At 38.4% G+C, this 20,180-nt stretch overlaps 1 protein-coding gene across 5 annotated transcripts in view; it reads left to right on the top strand.

Annotated features, from left to right (window-relative positions):
• LOC127569266 (protein FAM13B-like) overlaps positions 1-20,180 on the top strand; it is a 91,551-nt gene that overhangs the window by 19,065 nt on the left and 52,306 nt on the right. For 4 of the 5 annotated variants that reach the window (XM_052013737.1, XM_052013741.1, XM_052013738.1 and 1 more), the window contains 4 exons: positions 1,810-1,981; positions 4,244-4,382; positions 16,015-16,157; positions 18,007-18,048. In XM_052013737.1, coding sequence (XP_051869697.1) covers positions 1,810-1,981; positions 4,244-4,382; positions 16,015-16,157; positions 18,007-18,048 — 496 coding nt within the window. The remainder of the gene's footprint in view (positions 1-1,809; positions 1,982-4,243; positions 4,383-16,014; positions 16,158-18,006; positions 18,049-20,180) is intronic. The other variant, XM_052013739.1, reaches the window with a different exon arrangement.

Here is a 20,180-nt window from a genome sequence, read left to right as displayed (position 1 = left end):
TGTCAAAACTGCTACCTTTTTTCTCTGTCGATATCAGAACTGGTCAATTCTCCCAGTCATTCATCCATGATTTTTACCTCCATTTTTCTCTCTTGGGTTTGACCTGCTGGATATGTCCCACAGCCCTGCTATTAGCAATACAATTTGGCAACATAACACAAACAAAAGAAGCATAATGTGCTTCTACCTGCTACATTAACTCTTTTGGTGTCACCCTATCAGAGAGATTCCGTTTGTTCTACCCACCTTTTCTGCTATTGAAAACTAGCTTGTTTTCTCTTTCATAGTTGTGACAAAAGGTCTGGTACCTGAAACTTTGGCTTTATTTTTCTTTCCTTGGATGCTGCCTGACCTGTTGAGTTTTCTGCTTTTACTCCTGCTATTTCCAGTAATTGTTTATCTATTTGAGAAGTGCAGTAATGACCCCTGTGGGTGAGCATTGTCATGCCCTTGACGTCTTTTCCAAAAGATGCCATCCTACAATCCTCTGTCACACAATTCCATTATGGTCTGTGCCCCGGACTCACTAATTTTACCCAAAAATGCCTTCATTTTCTTGCATTACCATTCTACCTCTAGTCTGATCTTTTTGGGGTCATGATACCTTCAAGACGAGTGAGTGTCTGGAGTTTTCCTGTTTTCAGTCTTTTTGAGATGGCTGCCTGGGGCAGTCCAATCCTTAACCCATTCAATACTTCAAAACTATTTGTAGTCCTGCTATGCTAGCCAGTTTGTTAGATTCTGTTATGCTATAGGCCCTGAATCATTTGTGGGCCAACTACAAACCCAAAGGGCAAAGTTTATTACATGTCCTGAGTGTTTTTTTTAAGCATTTTCTGTTTCTCTTTTGGTTTTCACCTCTCCAGCTATGACTTTTGACTTGGAGTGTTGGACTATGGTCAGCATGAAATCCATCCTGAGGAGTTTTGTGTTGGCTCTGTAGGCAGAAGGAAATTGCCTGCTTAATGTACAGTTTGTGGAAATGTGTTTTAATGTAGCAACCCTCCTCTTGCATTTATGCAACCCCAGTACATCCTTCATCTTCACCTTTTTTAAGCTGGAAATGTTGCTGAGGTTTTTCTCATTCTGCAAGCATAATATGACCTGTGGAAAACCAAGAGTGGCAACACATTATTAAAGACCCTCACCACCCGGGCCATGCCATTGGGCAGGAGGTACAGAAGCCTGAAGTCCCACCCCATCAGGTTCAGGAACGGCTACTTCCCTTCAACCATTTGGTTCTTGAACCATCCCGCAAAACTCTAATCACCGCTACAGTTTAGCAACACTGTGACCACTCTGATCACTTTGGACTAAAATGACATTTTTTTTTGTTCTAGTTGTGTTTTTTTTCTTGTAAAAATTGCATATAATTTATTTTTCTTGTGAATGCTGTTGAGATTATGCTATATGCCTGTGATGCTGTTGCAAAGTAAGCTTTTCATTGCACTTGTGCACACATGTATTGTGCACATGACAATAAACTCGACTTTGAATATTTTAACATAACACATTCTGGTATCCAGTGTTTTTAACACCAAATTCCATTGAAAAAGAGACAAAATATTTTAAGACTTCACGTTCTGAAACATAGCATATTCTAGAAAGACAAAGAAAACGGTATAATGGATTATTTTGACTTACAAGGCATTGAAATTTGGTTTGAAAATATCCAAACCTATCATTATAAAAATTGCCTCTTTCTTTTTAAACACTAATCAAAAGTCTTCTTTCAGAGAACATACTGTTTTTAATATACATGGAGCATTTTTATTAAATTTTTGTTGTGCTATTCACTTTTCTCCCCAGGGAATATTGAGGATGAACTTAGGAAGTTGAAATGCTTCTTGGATGAGTTTCCAGCTGTTAACTGCGATCTCCTGAAGTTCCTCCCTAGATTCCTGGTCAAGGTAGGATTCCAAAAGAAAGAAAAGTGGACTTCAAGGAATCTTTCTGCTGTACTTGACCTGGATGCTTTCTAGTAAGTACAACATTTTATTTGTGGACTGATTACTTAGTTTTTAAATATTGCATTATTTAAATCACTTCTGAATGGTATTGTAAGCTTTTCTGATTCCGTCTAATAAGGAAATGCATGGAACCAGAAAAGTAAAAAATTTAATTGATTTCTGTTGACAGACTGTGCTGATTGTAATGAAGCATTCATACATTTTGATTTAAACTGCATTTGCTAAATAAAAATGAACAGAATTTAAATGTGCTTATAAAACTAGAATCCTATTCAATGCTAAAACTCTGCTTCAAAAAGTGACAACTCAATCTCTAATTTAATTACATTTTCATAATTCAGTCATTCATATGGCAACTCATAGCATTATATGCTAAAATCTTTCATAGCATTATATGCTAAAATCTTTCATAGCATTATATGCTAAAATCTTTCAGAGGTTAGTCCACAACATCCACCATCTGTCATCATCAGATTCTATGGAATGGTTGAGGGAATGAAAAAATAACAAATAATGTTCTCTGTTTTAGGTTAGAGTTGAAGCCAGGTGAACTGAATGAATTTTACTATGAAATTGCTGAACATTTTGCAAAAGCAAGTTCTTATTGGGATTGTCAGATGTCACAAATTCAAAAAATTGCTCTTTCAAAATATGTTCCTTATTACATTGTGAAATGGTACTTTTGATTTACTTTATCCAAATGATGACAAAAAAGGCCTTGCACAGTAGAACCGTTGAAGAATGGGTATTTTTAGCAATTTCTTTTTTTAAACTGAGCCTCTGTAGTACCAAGAGTGTGACACAGCTGTCATGAGTTTGATCTGCTCGGTATTTACCAGATTTTAATGTTTAATTGGAATTCTTGTGTGCTTGAAATTAGTATTAGAATTAGTTTAAAAGAATTTGTGATTCAAATTGCTGTCTCTCCATTTGTTTAGTCTTGGCTTTTTACAGTAAAGCCTTGGAAGCATAGGTTTTCTAAGAATGTTTGCCTTTTTATTAACTTTTAAATGTGAAGAAAAAATGCTTCTAGGGTACCTCTAGAATGTGATCCATACTGATCAGGGAAGTCCCAGGGTTGATTCTCTGCTGAATAAACTAGTCGAAGTTGAGGCAGCATTTTGGGCAGTTGGCTGCAACATTAATTATGGAAGAGAAAATAATGAACTTGTCCTGACTTTTTGTGAACTGATATCATTTGATTTATTTTCCTCGAATTTTGCTAGAATTTAGTGGGGGGAAAAAATGAAAACAGTTGGTCTTGTCCTTTATGCCTTCTACATTTAAAGATGCTGCAACTGCCTGCAGTCCAGCTTGTAGGTAAATAGTAATCATTTTGGCAAGGAATGAAGGAAGTTGCTCTGTGTGGTGTGTGTGTATGTGTATTTTTTGGAAAAGAGAAATTATAAGGTATTAAAATATTTCTCTTTTGAGAAGGGCTAAATTGCTGACTATTGATATATTTTGCTTAGTTATTTCATGCAAGAACAAATTTGCCCTCCGAACAGAGTCATACAATATGGAAACCTACCATTCGGCTCACCATGTCCACGCCAACCAGTAGGTGCCCATATGTTTTAATCCCATCTGTCAGCACATGGCCTATAGCTTTCTATGCCTAGGTGATTCAAGTGCTCATCCCTTTGCTTTTTAAATTATTTCAGTGATTTTTACGTGTGTGGCCATTGTAACCGCATTTACAGAAAGTTCTGCTGTCTTAAGGAATTCTTTGCAGGTCACTTTTGTGACTTGTTTTTCATATTCCCACTTTGTTTTGACAGTTTAAAGTAACAATCTTCCCCTATTTTCCATAAAGTTGTCTCCAGAAATTCCTACTTGGGGGAGAACAAAGCTTAATCTCAAGTTTCCGGTTACTTTGTGGAATGGCATTTGTGCACCCACAGCTTGATGCTGTGGGCTGTCATTGTGGAATACAGCTTTATAAAAATTAGTTATAACTTTTTTTTCCTTCTTGCAGCATTTTTTTGAATGCACACAGTTTGTGTATGCTTCATCGTTTCCAATGGAGCAATTTTACAATAAAAATGGATTTTTCAAATTCAAATAATAATTGAGTAACTTCCACAGTACTTCATTTTTTTTCTTAAAACGTAGAAACAAATGCATTAGAGAGCATTTGCCAGAAAAAAACATCTCAAGTCCAACATTACAAAAGCTGATGGAATATCTGGAACTTTTGGTGCTTTAGGTGCCCAGCAATGTTAAAAGTAGGTTTAAGATATAGTAAACTTTGTTAAATATTTATTTTGCAGTATTTACACAGATGTGGAAGATATGAAAGAACAAGAAGCAGCTAACAATATAATGTCTGAACTACTGGAAAATTACAGTGATTTCTTTGGTACTGAAGAGTTTCTCCCCACAGATATTTCAAATTCATTTTGTGTTGAGGTAAATTTGTTTGTTAAATTTATTTATTTGAAATTTCATGTTTCCTGGGGATAAAAGTCAAGTTAATTTTAAATATGGGAACATAATTGCTGGACAAAAATACTACATAGCTTGCATTCTGCTATCCTTGTGCTCCCAGGGTACAATAGTAATCTCAGTTGACTGACAACTATCAATTAATTTACAGCAAATACAAACATGAAATGAAGAAAACCTGCCAGTGATGGAAAGGTTTTTGAGTAATGGCTCTAAAGGTGTTTGTTTGTTTCAAGCATATTATATTTACCAATGTCATGTCTCATACTACTTATGATGTCCTGAAATAAATCTATGCAATATGCATTATACAATCCATGCATTTGCCCTACCCATGCCGCTTCCCCTCCCCTTTCCTTCAAGCATAGACTATCGTCTGCTTCCTTTCACAGTAATTAGATTGTCATCCAGCCAAACTATCAGTGAGAAGATAGCTGATTTGCACAGTTGGTTCTCATAATCTAATCTCTCCATTCACTCAGTATTACCAGTGCAGTCACAACAGGAATTTATAAAGTGGCAAGGTTAGTATACTGTAACTATAGCTCAATATTGATTGCTTGGTACATCCCAACATTTAACCTGCTGCCCCTAAAGACAGTTGTAACGTTTCAGTCTGAGGCCAGAGCACGCTGATTTGTAGCCAGAATACAACTGTTGCATGGAGAACTGCTGACTTAACAGCATTACATAGGTCAGTTTGCTCCTGGCATATGCATATTGCGACTTGGATGCTAGAGCATGTGACCTCCTCTGCTGCCACTGGGCTTGGCCCTGATTCAATCTTGCATCAGGCTTGACACCTGTATGTAGCATAACCTCATTCTTTTGAATGAGATCTCTGACTTTGGTCATGTTTTTAATTTCTAACCCTTAATGTATTTTAATGTCTTATTTAATATTTTTATTTCAGTAAAAAAAAATTGAATATTTTTTCCAAACGTCTCTGCTTATTGACGAGTAATCTGTTAAAAGGCCATCAAGTCAGTCTTCAGACAGGGCCACAGGATCTGCAGCTCACAACCCTACTCTACCCTGCTTGATGGCCTCAATAGCCAGGTCTCAAGGGTGATTGAATCCAGAGAGCCACATGAAATGAGATTGAGGAAAAGTTGGGGACTGAAAAAGGTGGGGTGGGTAAAGTGGGTTCCAGATGGTGGGGGAAGACAGAGTGGAGTGAAGGTGGCTGCATGGATCAAGTACAATTTGCTCACTTTAGAATTATAACTTCCAGGTTGGTCTTTTGCATATAATTTCTTTCCATTTGAATATGAATCCTTTCCAAGTTTTCCTGTTCTTGTGGCAACATTTTTGCATTTCTTTACATTGAATTTCAACTGCTATATGTAAGCTGTTTAGGTCTTCATATAGATAAACTTGTTTAGCTTCCTGCTATCTTCATTAGCTTTTCTGCTTGTTGCCTTAATTAACTGTAAATCTAGCCACTGTGTTTTGTGATTACTAGCTTGGGTCACTGGTTAATACCTTCGTAAATGTCCCAGAATGGACTCCTATGAGATCCTGTTCTAGGCATTGGTCCAAACATCTGATGATCCTTGTGCCAGTATCAACCTTTCCAAAGGAACTATAACAAAGATATTACTGAGACACAGCAGCATGTGTGGTTTACTAGCATATTTATCAAATTCCCTTTATTTGCCTAAAAGAAAATCCACAAATAGACTTTCTGGTCCTCCCATAATGGAGTCAGCTACAATTCTGTTTTCAGTCCAGAAGTAAGAAGCAAATGTAGTTGGAATTGGAGGTCTTTTCCTTTTGCATTGGAACTGGTGGGACCTGTATCAAGTATAGAAGTTTTACCATTTTCCTAACCAGAGAAAGTTGCTGCTGCTGTTAGAGAAAATTTAAGCCAATTTGATGGAATGGGATGCTAACTACATTTATAATGGAAAGGGACAATGTTTGAGATGGATGGCAGGTAATTGGTGAGTTTGGAAGGCAGGAAACTGAAATTAGACAATGGGAAACTTGCAATGTACACTGGTATGTTGGTATAAGCCATCTGGTGGGGGGAGAAAAGCAGATGAACTGAGAGCACAGGAGTATGGAATAATGATATTGAGGGCTTTACTAAAGTGAAAGAAAGGCATAAGTGACAACCAGGCATTCAGAAACATTAATGGATGCAAAGAGGGACAAAATGCTGGAAAGATTGGCAAATGAGGCCAAATGGGTTGAACTGAGGAACAAAAAATGGACTGTCATACTTGGTGGCTGCCATAGATCCCCAAGATGGCAAAAAATGGAAAAACAGAAGTATAGTAATGGAAAATTTACTATGCTGAGATGGAATCTTTATGATAGGACCTCGCTTAACTCTGCAGTTACATTCCTAGGTAAACGGCTGAATGGAGGTGGGTCAGAGTTTAAGTACAATGGATAGGGTGAAGGATAAAGTAAATACGGTACTTTTGTGGGATTCTAGTCTGGCACTGCATCTGGAGTTCAACATTGACTAAGCAGCTGAGTGCTATTGCCTGGTAACACTGCACTAGGCAAGAGGTGAAATGTTTATGCAATGATAGTGAACCTTACGTCGCCTTGTAGTTTGCAATGGAATAATAAAAAATGAATGAAGCAACAAGTGATTAAAATATAAGAGTGTTTACATTTTTATAATGGTTTCAGAAGCTAGCATGGTGCAGGCACAATGAGACTTGATTTTGGGCAGTGACAGAGGGCAACTTGAAGAAAGGTCAGGGAGAGCATATTGGTGGTGGTGGAAAAAGACAGGGCTAGGTCAGGTGCAACAGTTCTCTGTTGAATTTACCAAGCTGAGATGTGATTTAGAATGAACTGGAACCAGTTATTTGATAATAAATTGGTGTCAGAGAAGGGAGGCATTTAAGGAGGAGATAGTTTGAATGTATAATATGAGGGTTTTTCTGGGGGCAAAGAAAGATGGTACTCTCAGATCTAGAATTTCCTCGGTGCCAAAGAGCATACAGGATGTGATACAAGGCAAGATACCCAAAAACTTACAATATGCTGGAGGAACTCATTGGATTGAGCAGCATCTGTTTGTGGGGTTGCGGGGGGGGGGGGGGGGGGGGGGGTGAGGAAATCGTCAATGTTTCAGGTCAAAACCCTGCATCAGGACTGAGGGTGGAGAGGCAAGATGGTCAGAATAAAGTGGGGGGGGGGGGATGGTGAGATACGGACTAGTAGGTGAATAGTGGATCGAGGAGGGGCGATGGAGCCAGATACAGGAGGGGGAGGGACAAAGTTGGGGGACAGAGGCAAGTGGATGATAGGTCGAGGCAGATTTTTAAAAAAAAAAGCTGTCAGCTGCAATGAGATCCCACCACTAGCCATATTTTCTCCTCCCCATCCCTTTCCACCTTCTGCAGGAACCACTCCCTCTGTGACTCTCTAGATTGTTCAACCCTCCCTGACCCCTGGCACTTTCCCCTGCAACTGCAGTAGGTGCAACACTTGTTCTTGTACTTCCTCCCTCATCACCTTCCAGGGACCAAAACAGCCCTTCCAGGTGAAGCAAAGATTCGCATGGACCTCCTTCAACCTCACCTACTACATTCGGTGCTCCTCATGTAGCCTCTTTTACATCGGTGAGACCAAGCGCAGACTAGGTAACTGATTTGCAGAGCACCTGTGATGGTCTGCAATGACTATCCTGTGATTCTGGTTGCTCATCTCCCCTTCCCATTCCAAAGCCAACCTGTCCTCTGCCTTCTCCACTGCCAGGGTAAGGCTCAATTCATACTAGAGAAACACCACCTCATAGTCTACAACCCTATGGTACGAATATTGTATTTTCCAATTTCATGTAACCCTTTCCTCCTGTTTTTCTGACCCCCCCCCCACCTTCTTTTTGTTCCCTTCCCTTTTTGTTTGCCCCCCCCCCCCCCCACCCATCTGCTCCATCTGCTGGTCATCCTTCATGGCTCCTCCCCTCCTCTGATCAACAATTGCTTACTTGCCCCTATCTCGCACTCCCCCTTTCCTCTCTATACTGGCTATCTTCCCTCCCCACCCTCAGTCCTGATGCTGGGTTTTGACCCAAAACGTCAACAATCACCCCCCCCATCCAAAACAGACGCTGTTCGACCCGCTGAGTTCCTCCAGCAGATTCTTGCTCCAAATTTCAGCATCTGCAGTCTCATGTGTACCCAAAAACTTAGTCCTGTGGAAAGTCTAGAAGAATACAAAGATTCAGGGTTGAGATTGAAAAATAAATTAAGAAAGCAAAGAGTGCATGGAAGAATATTAATGAGTATAATATCTTTATTTGTATTTTACAATTATATTTTGTAAATAGAGCAAAATGATACGGGAAAGAGTAGGACTTGCTGAAGGATCTTGTGCTAGGGTACCTCAAAGATGCTGCAGTCATGACCATCTTCAAAAAAGGCAACAGGTCTAACTGTGTTAATTCTAGAGGGGTCTCCCTGTTGTCTGCTATGGGGAAAGATGTTGGCAGGGGTCTCCCATTGTAGATTCTGTCCATTGAGAAGCAGAGATGACTTGATGTTCCCTACACATTGACTCCAAGAAGAATGCAGGGAGCTGCATTAGCTACCCTACGTGGCCTGATTTAGCCTCCACTAAAGCCATTGACTCCCATCAATCGCTCAGGACTTCGGAGCACCCTCAAATCCAGCTGCACACAGACATCTCAAGCTTGTTCCATGACAATGCAAGTCATGATGCAATGCAACTAATGTGTCTACAACAGAGCCAATCTCTGAAGATCAATGCCAAACAAGGCTGTTCCATTGCCCCATTACTTTTTCCTCAATGTTTCCTGTCAAAATATTGCACCTAGCCTCTGACAAACATCTTGCAGTAGGAAATAGTTCGAGAGTATATTTAACACAGGTTGAACAAAAGTCACCTGCACCTCAATAGTCGAGCTGTCATGTGCAGGCAACACTTGTATTTGTTCATGCTTGGAGACAGGTCCAAGCTCTCGTCAGCTCATTGCTTGAAGCGTATGAAAGACTGTGCACTCGACATCTGCAAGACAAAAGTCCTTGGCACCTTGTTCCTGCTGATAATAAAGGCTCACAGTGAGACCCTGGCGAACACTTCCCATATCTTTAGAGGCTCCTCTTGGTGAAGGCAGACAGCGTTGATGTAAATCGCCTCCACCTTTGGTGTACTAGCATGACCTTTGGTCAATTGTAGAAAATGGGTATAGGTCCTCCCCAGGCTTTGAACACCTGACTTATGGACAGCCCATTCATATGAGCATTTGGGAGGCTGGTAGAATGGATTTGCTGAGCAGAACTGGGAGTGCTGAGTAGACTTGTTCATTAACTGAGTCAGTAAGGGTGGCTGAACTGTTTGGTTTACGAACAGTTTTCAGGACTGAGCCTTGTTGTAATCTGGGGAGGACTATTTGGCAATCAGGACTGGCACAAAATTCATGGTTTAAGCAGACAGCAGTAATCCTTGCCCTCTGATGTGCTTCTGAGACCTGGGTTACCTTCAGCAAGCACCTTGATGCATTGGAAAGGTTCCACAAATCCGCTAGAAAGATGAGGGATCCAATGTTAGTGGTGTCTCATAGACCATCCCTCGCTCTTCACCCCCCCCCCCCCCCCAAAAGTGTTGAAGCCTCAGTTATATGCACTTGGCTATTTTGGGAAGGCCACACCATTCATACACCTGATGCCTGCTTGCCGAAATACTTTATTCTGAGCTCTAATGTGGGGAAAGACCAGATGGCCAGAGGAAAAATAAGCAAGGCTAAACTCAAAAGGATGGTATCATGAACCTTGACTCCATGTATTAGATGGGCACAGAAACCCTGCAGAAACAGTCTGAGGATTGCACAACTTTCTCAAACTATGAATCCACCTGTCTAGTTGGGCAAGGGCCACCTGCTGTCCTATATGTGGAAGAGTCTGCACTTCACACATTGGCCTTCTTTTCAAGGAACCAATAAAACTTGAGTGGAAGTGTGCTGACCTCGATCCTGTCTAGGAAGGTGGTTTAAAAAAATACTTGGATGTGTTCTTGAAATGCCAAGAGCTAGAAAGTGGGATGAGGTTGAGTCATTCTTTTGGCTGCATCATCACAGTCAAATACATGGCCTTGTTCTGTGCTGTAAAATTTCTACGATTCCATCTTTGGTTATGAATTGTTATTTTCCTTCTGACTTGAGCAAAAAATCTAGGCTGATGCTTCACTGCAGTACTGGTGGAGATGTCAGGCTTAGAAGTACCATTTTTGGGATGAGTTGTCATGCTAAACCTCTGTCTACAATCTCAGGTGGATGTAAAAGAAAATCCCTTCACACCATCTCAAATTAGAGCAGGGTGTCATGCTGATATTTGTACTTCTAGCAAAAATACCAAAGCCAACTGGTTATTATCACATTGCTGTTAGTGGGAGCTTAGCGTAATAATTGGCTACTGTGTTTACTACATCACAACAGTAGAGAAAATACCTCATTAACTTTAAAGTGCAATATAAATGTGAGTTAGTCTGTCCTTTCATCTTCATATTTGCTACTTTTTTTACTTCCAGGCAGAAACACTGTTTTAAAAGGGTTTCCTCAACTTTACCGACAGTTGAGGCCAAACTCATTGATCTTTAGTACCACGTTGACTTTTGCTAATGCACAAGCTCATTATTCATTGATTTCTGGAAGGTCCGTGCTTGAAGTCCTATTATATCTTGGCCTTGTACCTTTGATCTCTTTTGCATTTAATCTGGACCCTGAAATTTATCTGCCTTGTTCACACATTTAATAATCATACTAGTAATGATTTGATCAATACCACTTTGTCTGAAACTGTAGTTCACTTTCCAGATCAAATAAGTTGATGACACTACCTTGGCAAAAAAGGAACAAAAACTATTTCTACCCTGTGTAGATTCAGTTGTAATCTCCATACCAATGCCTGGTTTCAGTGGCCCAAGGAGCTTCTTGGTTAAATTTTAGATTTTTAGTTAATAGTAAAACCATTACCATCACTTATTTCTGATATTTTCCTTGATGTTTCGATGCCTTTTTAAACAATCATCACATGCACTCTGGCATTGAATCAGTTTTAATTCAGTAGTCATTTTTTTTGGCCATGAATACCTGTTTTCCTTCTAGTTAATTTGCTCAATGAGGTTAGTGTGCCTTTAAGCTTGTACATTTTACTTTCCATGGGTACAGATTAGTCCATTGCATTCAGAAAGATTGCTGCAATTCTTCCATTCCCTTCATCTTCTTCAAATCTGCCAGGCCCACTTTGGCAATTCATTTCAAATGAATACAATTTGTTTACAAAATTTAGCTGTTTAATTAGTGTTTTTCATATATTTATTCTTTGTATTGTTAAATACATTTTGATCTGATACTTGAAGCACTGCCTTCAATATTTTGATTTATTTTTCTACCACCTTTGGAATTGGGCACCCTACTTTTGATTATTTTCATTGCCATATGTTTTCTCTAATTGGTTTGAGTGCTCTCCTACCATTATCACTTTGTCCTCCTGTTTGCTAATGGAGCTCTCCAACCTCTTCTACTTTTGATGGATAGCACTCATGCAGTCAGTGGAGCTTTCCACTTCAAAATCCTGATTACCTGCACCATAGGCTCAAACGTATATTGGTTTGCCTAATTGCCCTTGCATGTGGCACAAGAATATTTTCTGAAATACTACTACTTGAACTTCCCACTTCCCTAAATTTAGCTTGGTCACTTCAATCTATTTTTCTTTCCCCCTGGACAGGAATTGGTGATTCTTCTGCTCTTCAGCATTGTTAGTTTGCTTTTAGATCCCTGACTTGTGCATCTAGGGTATATGAAAAACAGTGCTGTATTTTTGTTCTGGTTTGGGAGTTGAATATTTCCACAGCTCTCTTTCCCCTTTTCTGAATGTGCTGTTTGAGTGCCTTGGTGCACGTACCTGTTGTTGCTTATCTCCCATGTCGCATTCAGAATATAATTGTCGGAAGGCACAATGGATGACACTCCTGACTACTATTCTACTATACCTAATTTTCCAGTGAAGACCCAAACTCTATATCTTGCTGCAGAGGTTTCCTTGTGCTAATATGGTTTTAATTTCTTTTTTAATATTTCTAAAATATTCTGAATAGGATTGTGAAAAATTATGGGATCTGTAATTCTGAGGAAGAGTGTGATATTTTTGAAATTTGAATATTCTGAGTTGCTGAGCACAAGACAGCTGTTTCCACTAGATAATGAATTTTGTTTAGATTTTGTGACTAAAACTTTCAGCTAACAAAATTAAAAGATACTGAGACTTTCTTATGAGGGAATAGTAAAAATATGGAAAAAGACCTGAACTGAAGTAATTTTTGTTTAGCAGGGGGTGGGGGTGAAAGCTATTGGCATTGTTAGGAAGGTTAAACTAAAACTCTTAAAAAATAAAACTCGGATATTATTGAAAGGAGGGGAAGTTTAAAAAAAGGTAGATATACCGAGGAGAAATATTGGGCTTGTATAGGAACAATTTATAGTGAGCAATTGAGGGGAGGAAATAAGATTTGAATTTTTTTCACTGTCAGATAAGTAGGTAATGATGAAGTGTATCTGATCACATTAGTCTGACCTTTGTTAATTACCAAATGCCTCTGGAATGGAATAAAAGCATTTAAGAGCACTGATGTAGATTTGTAATTGCTTTTGTGATGTTTTTGACTTTGTATATGACAGTGTGAATAAATATATGATTAATAGATTATTATTATTTATTACTAGCCTTAATAAACTAAGGATTATCTTTCATTTGTATACTAATATCCAATTTCGCCTCTCTGCTTCTCAAAAGATCTTGGAAGTCAAAATCTTCTCCAGCTCGACTTTGTGAAGATTGAAGCTGCTGATTTTGCCTCTGTCTACTAAACTGTGGTTTTGATATAAATTCCACATTGCTTGATTCCCTACTATTTTGGGTTGCACCAGGCCATTTGCAATCTTGATGCTTTCTTCACATTCACTTATTTCCATGGGATTACCTACATCATTTTCAACCTTGGCCAATTCTGCCACTGGGCATAGTTTATTACATCTTCATATGGCTACTTTAACTTTTTGTGCTGGCTTTGCAACCAGCAGAAACCATTAAGTTTATTATAAATCAATATTTTTTTAATGTAATATTGGCATGGAGGAATGGGTTCTCAGGTGGGGGGTGTTGTTGATTTTCACCTTCACACCTTTGTCAATGATTGGGCAGTGCAGTTTCTCTGGGCATTCATGTTATTTCTACAATTGACTGTTTACTTCCATCAGATTAGAGTGCAGACTAAGAAATGAAAATTCAGACTTGTATTTTCATCTATAGAGATGAAAATTGCCCACTGTGATTTAAAGGTACAAATGTAAATCCAATAATGCTAATTATCAATATGCATGCAATTGACAAATGAATATGAGCTTAAACTTTAATGTATATATTCCAGAGGAGGATCTTGTGTTCAATGTATGTTATGGAAAAATAACATTGCCAAGTGTCTTTTCTTAAATTACTTCAATTCTACTGCTGAATAAAAGTCTCCTCCTTTGTAGGTTACCCTAGTGATACAGTTAAAAGGAGCAATCTGTAGTGACTCCATCATTCTAACTGCAGAGATCATACATTCAAGTTATCCGAAGGAGTACCCTAGAATTGCCTGACAAGTCAAACCATGCTAGTGGGAGGGAAATCTGCATATTCGGCCCTAAACATGGTTTCCAACTTGTTATTCTGTACAGGCTGTTAGGCCGAATTAAAACCATTGATCCAAATGATTACTAATGAGTCAACTAGACTGGTGGGAATGACACCAGGCATGCATTGTACAATCTATAATGTACCTAAATTATATCTGTTCTGCATGGATTTCTAGTCTACTTGCTTATAATTGGTGATCTTTTATTGACTCTTTTCCTTTTTTTTACATCAAGGGTAAATGCATGCTATTGACTTGTACAGGCTCTGCAGCCCCAATACAAAAAAAAAGGTCAAATTATTGTTTATGAATTTCTCTAAGGCTTTGCTCCATTCTCTGCAATTTCCTGCAGCCCCATGTTTCCTGCCCCTAATCATTTGAATATTTTGCCTGTCTAGGTAGTCCCATTACTAGCAAAATCCCTTTAATAGAATCCATCTTAAGATATTATTTTCTCATCATTTCTCCATTTTAAAAATGCTTCAGGAAACATCTTTTTGTCCAAGATTTTTTTTTGGGTTGTATCTCCTAATTACTATTATCTTGATGGCATCTTTTTTTTCCCCTTTTTGCCTATTTGTAAACAGCGGTAGTAACTTGCATTTATTTGGTGCTTCTAATGTACTGAAATGTTTCAAACACTGGGGCCTTATTTAAAATTACATTAAGAACATAATTCAATAATGCAATAATAAAATTTTAATTGTATTAAGGGCCTATAAGGGTTCCACAAGGACCCTAACCCCCTCTCTTTCAAAGTTAAGTTTTCTCCATAGCATATATAGTAGTTGTGATTCATAGACTTGTAGCGACATACAGCACAGAAATGGGTCCTTCAGCACACAGTCCATGCTGATCATCAAACATCCATTTACATTAATGCTATGTTAATCCCATTTTTATTCTCCCCAGATTCTACCATCCATGTGTACACTAGGGGCAATTTGCAGTGGTCAATTAACCTACCAACCCATGTCTGAGGGATGTGGGAGGAAACCAGAGCACCTGGAGGAAATCCATGTGGTCACTGTGAGAACATGCAAACTTGCACACAGTACTTGGTCAGGATTGAACCCGGGGTCTCTGGCACTGTGAGGCAGTTGCACTACTAGCTGCGCCCCAAAATAATTGATTGATTGTGCAGTTCTGTGTACAATGCAGTACTTTGGTTTATTATTGTCACATGTACTGCGGTACAGTGGAAAAACTTTGTTTTGCATGCCATCCATACAAATCATTTCATCATATCTGTGCATTGAGGTAGTACAAGGGAAAAACAATAACAGAATGCTGAATAAAGTGTTATAGTTACAGAGAAGGTGCAATGCAGGCCAACATTGAGGTGCAAGCCCATAACAAGGTAGATTGAGGTCAAGAGTCCATGGTATCATACTTGGGGACCATTCAATAGTCTTGCAACAGTGGGATAGAAGCTGTCCTTGATCCTGCTGGTACTTGCTTTCAGGCTTTTGTATCCTCTGACTGATGGGAGGGGGGAGAAGAGAGAATGTTTGAGGTGAGAGGGGTCTTTGATTATGTTGGCTGCTTTACTGATGCAGCAAGACGTGTAGACGGAGTCTTTGGAGGGGAGGTTAGTTTCCGTGATAGTCTGAGTTGCAGTCTCGGGCAGAGCAGTTGCCATACCGAGCCATGATCCATCTGGATAGGATGCTATCTATGATGCATCTGTAAAACTTGGTAAGGATCCAAGGGGACATGCCTAATTTCTTTAGCCTCCTGAGGAAGTAGAGGCACTGTTGTGCTTTCCTGGCCACAATGTCTATGTGGTCGGACCAGGATGGGTTATGAGTGATGTTCACTCCTTGAAAATATCCTATAATTTTCTTTGTTTCAGAGAAACAATTGGCTCAGGATGTCACTAGCTTTGTTTTCTCCAGGATGCTAACGTTGTAATATTTTGAAATTTCAGGTTACTGAATCATGTGAAGAAAGCACTAAAACTGGACAAACTGATGAACTTCCTAAAGACAGGATGTTGTTGATGGTGAATACTGGTCACTTGATGGTGACCAAGAATATAACTGAATCTGACAATATTGTTTTGTCATCAAGGTAAATTATTATCTGATATCACCTGGAATGTATTTGAAAAGTCCATCAATGTATTTCGTGCTTTTGTTCTTTTTCCATCTCTAATTTGGAATTGGTACGCTACTTAGTCCTAGAGAGAGCCATAGTAAAACAGCATAGAAACAGACCCTTTGGCCCACTACATCCATGCTGACCTATTTGTCCATCTACACTAATTCTAGTTGCCTGCATAAGGTTTGGATTCTTCTATGCCTTTCGCAAAGAATTTTATGTGCAGTTTTCGCGCCTGAGGTTTGTATCATTATAAAGCTACTGCTCCAGATGCAGTGAAGTAATATTTTAAGTCTATTCATGTGGTGTTTATATTAGCTGGCTTCTATATACCATCTCTATTTGATAACTCAGTCAGGTGCAATTTATAGTTCGCTTCTGTAAACACTGCAGGGAATTAGTGGAGGGAAAATGGTTTAGTACAGATTAAAGAAGCTGAATTCTGGTAATGTTTTACTACAGTAAATGCAAATGTTTTGTTTTGGGATTTAAGAAAAATAATAGTTCTGAGTGTTGCTTTAAGGTGATTCTTGAATATAACATTACCAAAGGCAGAAATGTGTTAGAAGTTAAACATTTTCACTGTAAGAACATTCCCATCTTTATAAGTATTATAAACTAATTACTCATCCAGTTGTAAAACATTTAGGTAACTCTTTTTATTGATAAATCAACTATGTATCTTTAATGATGTGAAAAACTGGATATGGTTAAAGGTGGTAAATGAGAGGGCATACTGTGGTGAGTGTCCAGTAACGTCCTAGTAAATTTGCAAAATATAGGTGGTTATCAATATTGCTCCTTTACAGATGTTTGCTGATTTAGTATTGTCGAGGGGTCGTCAAAATTACTGTTAGTGGCTGAGCAACTTTGAGATTTTTTTTGCAATTAGAAAGTTCTTTGGAAAGAAAATTTTCTTAAGTGTTAAAATGTGCAGGTGGTCTCCAGCTTGCAAGTGCTTGATTTGCGTACAGCCCGTACATATGAACGAGCATCTGGGAGACCAGAGATATGGATTTCCCGGCTGCCGTAGGGCTGCAGACATCTTCTGCCGCCTGGGAAATTGGTTCGTGGCTGCACTTCTGACTTGTGAACTGTTTGTGTTATGGACAGTTCAAAGAAACAGAACCCTGCTGTAACGTGGAGATAGCCTGTAATCTGATTTGGAAATAATATGTAATATAGTTTAATGCACCATTCACAGCAATTCCTTTCATTTCATTGTTTTGCCATCTGAAACCTCAGTGAATGTTAAATTCCTCTCAGTGGAAATTAATATTTATACTTGCTGTTCTGAGTAGATGATAGAATGATCTGCTTGCATATTATAAACATTGTAAACTATTAGCAATTAATTGCTATAAGTAAAGCTGATTCGGGTACAAATTTTTTTAATGCTTGGATGGACACTGGTCTTGGCTGGCACTTAAATGAGGGGATGCTGCAATTTGGAGGCATTGTATTTCAGATTAAAATGTTAAAGCTCAGTTGTCTGCCCCTTTTAAAACCCATGGCCATATTTAAGACAGAGCTTGGAATTTCTCTCAGTCAATGTTTATTCCTCAGTAGATATCTAGAAGCATGTAATTTGGTCATTTGTCTCTTTTTGTTGACACTGTTCCTAAATTGCTGAGTTTCCAGTGTTATCTCAAAAATAAGGGATTTGGGATGACCTAAGGATATGAGAATCTTTATAAAAATTGAACTACTTTTTTCTACAGTAATCTAGTTGGATTGTTAGGATTCTTATCTTTGTAAATTACAATTTCTGTGCATTTTTTTGCGCTATTTCCATACTCCCTGTACTTTTCTCTTGCAGTGCTCATGGTTCCCCTGTCAACCAAGTGACTGTACCTGCAGAGTAAGTACTCGTCATTTTTGTAGCTGGCTGAATACGTAAACACCCCGAGTTACAAAGACACTTTTTTCATGTTTTTTTTTTCGCTCCTGAGGAATGAAGAGTAGAAATTCCCGGCTTTCTCTCTCATTAAAATTGATACCAATGTTAATATTAATGTTCCTGCTAACACCCCAACTGAAATTAGCTGTTCAGAATGATTGGACCTATGATATTTCTGATATGGTACAATTCAGCTCCTCTCATTATCGGAACCAGGAATATTTTGAAATGCCTTGGGAGGAAAATAATATTTTTGATTTAAGTGATTTAGATGAAGGCACTGAAGTAATTCTTGTTAAATTTACTGATGAGACAAAGATTGGTAGGAAAGTAAGCTGTGAAGAGGATACAGTGAGGCTACAAATAGATATTGATGGGTTAAGTTGAATGAGCAAAGGGCTGACAAATGGAATATAATGTAGGAAAACACAAAATTATACATTTTGTCAGGAAAAATAAAGAAGCACATTACCTAAATAATGTGACATTGCAGAGCTCTGAGATGTGTGATTCTCAAAGGGCCAGCAAACGGATACAGCAAGTAATAAGGAAAGAGAATAATGTTCATTTATTAGGGGAATTGAACACAAATAATTGGCGGTTTTGCTTTGTTGGGCATTGGTGAGACCACATTTGGAGCACTGGGTCCAGTATTAATAGTCTCATTTATGAAAAGATGCTAAATTATTGAAATTGTAGTGTAACCTCCATATAGTAAAAGATAATCGGCACACTTGGGACTTTGGTGCCAGACTAGCAGGTTTTCTGGACTATTGATATTAATCCTATTAATACCCCAACATACTTTTAATTCCATGTTCAGTATTATAACTTTTTTTCCCAGTTAATCCAGCAAGATTAAAAGGAGACTGGGAAATGGGGCCTCACTGATTTGAAAGGGAGTGTGGGAACTAGGGTCCCAGTGAATGGAATTGCAATTATCAGCTGGTGAGCCAGATGCCAAACCATCGGGATTTCCATATAGCTGGATAGCAGCTATTTTGGAGTTGCTTCAAAACATGGGTGTCAGGGAACAACTTTAAAATGTGCTTTGTAAGCTTTCTGCACTCTGTGAAACTAAGATTTGCTTAATTTCCATCTTGGGAGGCATGATATCTGCAGTCCATCTGAAACTGTTATAAAGAGGCGTATTGCATTGAAGTTGTACCGTAGTTCAGAGAAGGTTTACCATTCTAACACCTGGAATGGGTGCATTCTTTTTGAGGAAAATTTGAACAAGCTGGTCTTTTATCTCCCAGACTGTTGAGAAGTTCTTTTTTTTCCCCACTATATAGGAGGTGGATATTTGGCCCATTTGAGACTATGCCAGTTCCCAGAAGAATTGTGTTAACTCCACTTCCCCACTTATTTCTCTGCTAAAGTCCTTTGTACATCCTGAGAATGATCGTTTGCATGTCATATGGAAGGTTTTTTGCCTGCTAACAAAATTTTACAATGTTTTTGTATGGACAATTGTTGTGATTCTGGGAATGATTTTTTGATGTGTATATTTTTTTGAAAAAAAAGATGAGTAAGATATATTTTAAGATGCATCAAAAATGAATAACACCTATATGGTAATAAGAAATAGGAGCATGGTAAGCCATTTGGCCTTCTGAGTCTTCTTCGCTATTCATCAAGATCATGAATGATTTATCTTGGTGCCATTTTCTTACACTATTCCTTTCTCATTGAGAAATATATTGATCTGTTTTACATGAATTGGTTGTTTGAAAGTCTAACTTGTATAAATTATGTGAAATTGTAAAAATTTCAGGTCTTTTAATTTGCATGCATATCAAAAATGTGCAAATTACTTCCACATAATTTTATTTTGTATGCTATTAAATGGTGTCTTTTTCTTTTTTAAATAAATTCTTCTTTGCTAATCAATGCTGAAGGAAATGTTGAATGATGTATCAACAAAACCTGAGAGGATGTCAGTATCGAATTAGAATCTAACAGTATTCTTAACTACTGTATATCCCATTTGTTACACTTTTACAACTCTTCCCATCTTTTGAGCTCAGCTTTTACTTTCTGCTGAATAATGGTTTAAACATCAAATTAATGTCTAAAAAAGTTTTCAATCT

Source organism: Pristis pectinata, chromosome 4, assembly GCF_009764475.1.
Source record: "Pristis pectinata isolate sPriPec2 chromosome 4, sPriPec2.1.pri, whole genome shotgun sequence".
Taxonomy (NCBI): Eukaryota; Metazoa; Chordata; class Chondrichthyes; order Rhinopristiformes; family Pristidae; genus Pristis; species Pristis pectinata.
Note: the sequence above shows the minus strand (reverse complement) of the source record. Positions and strands in the feature narration are given on the sequence as shown.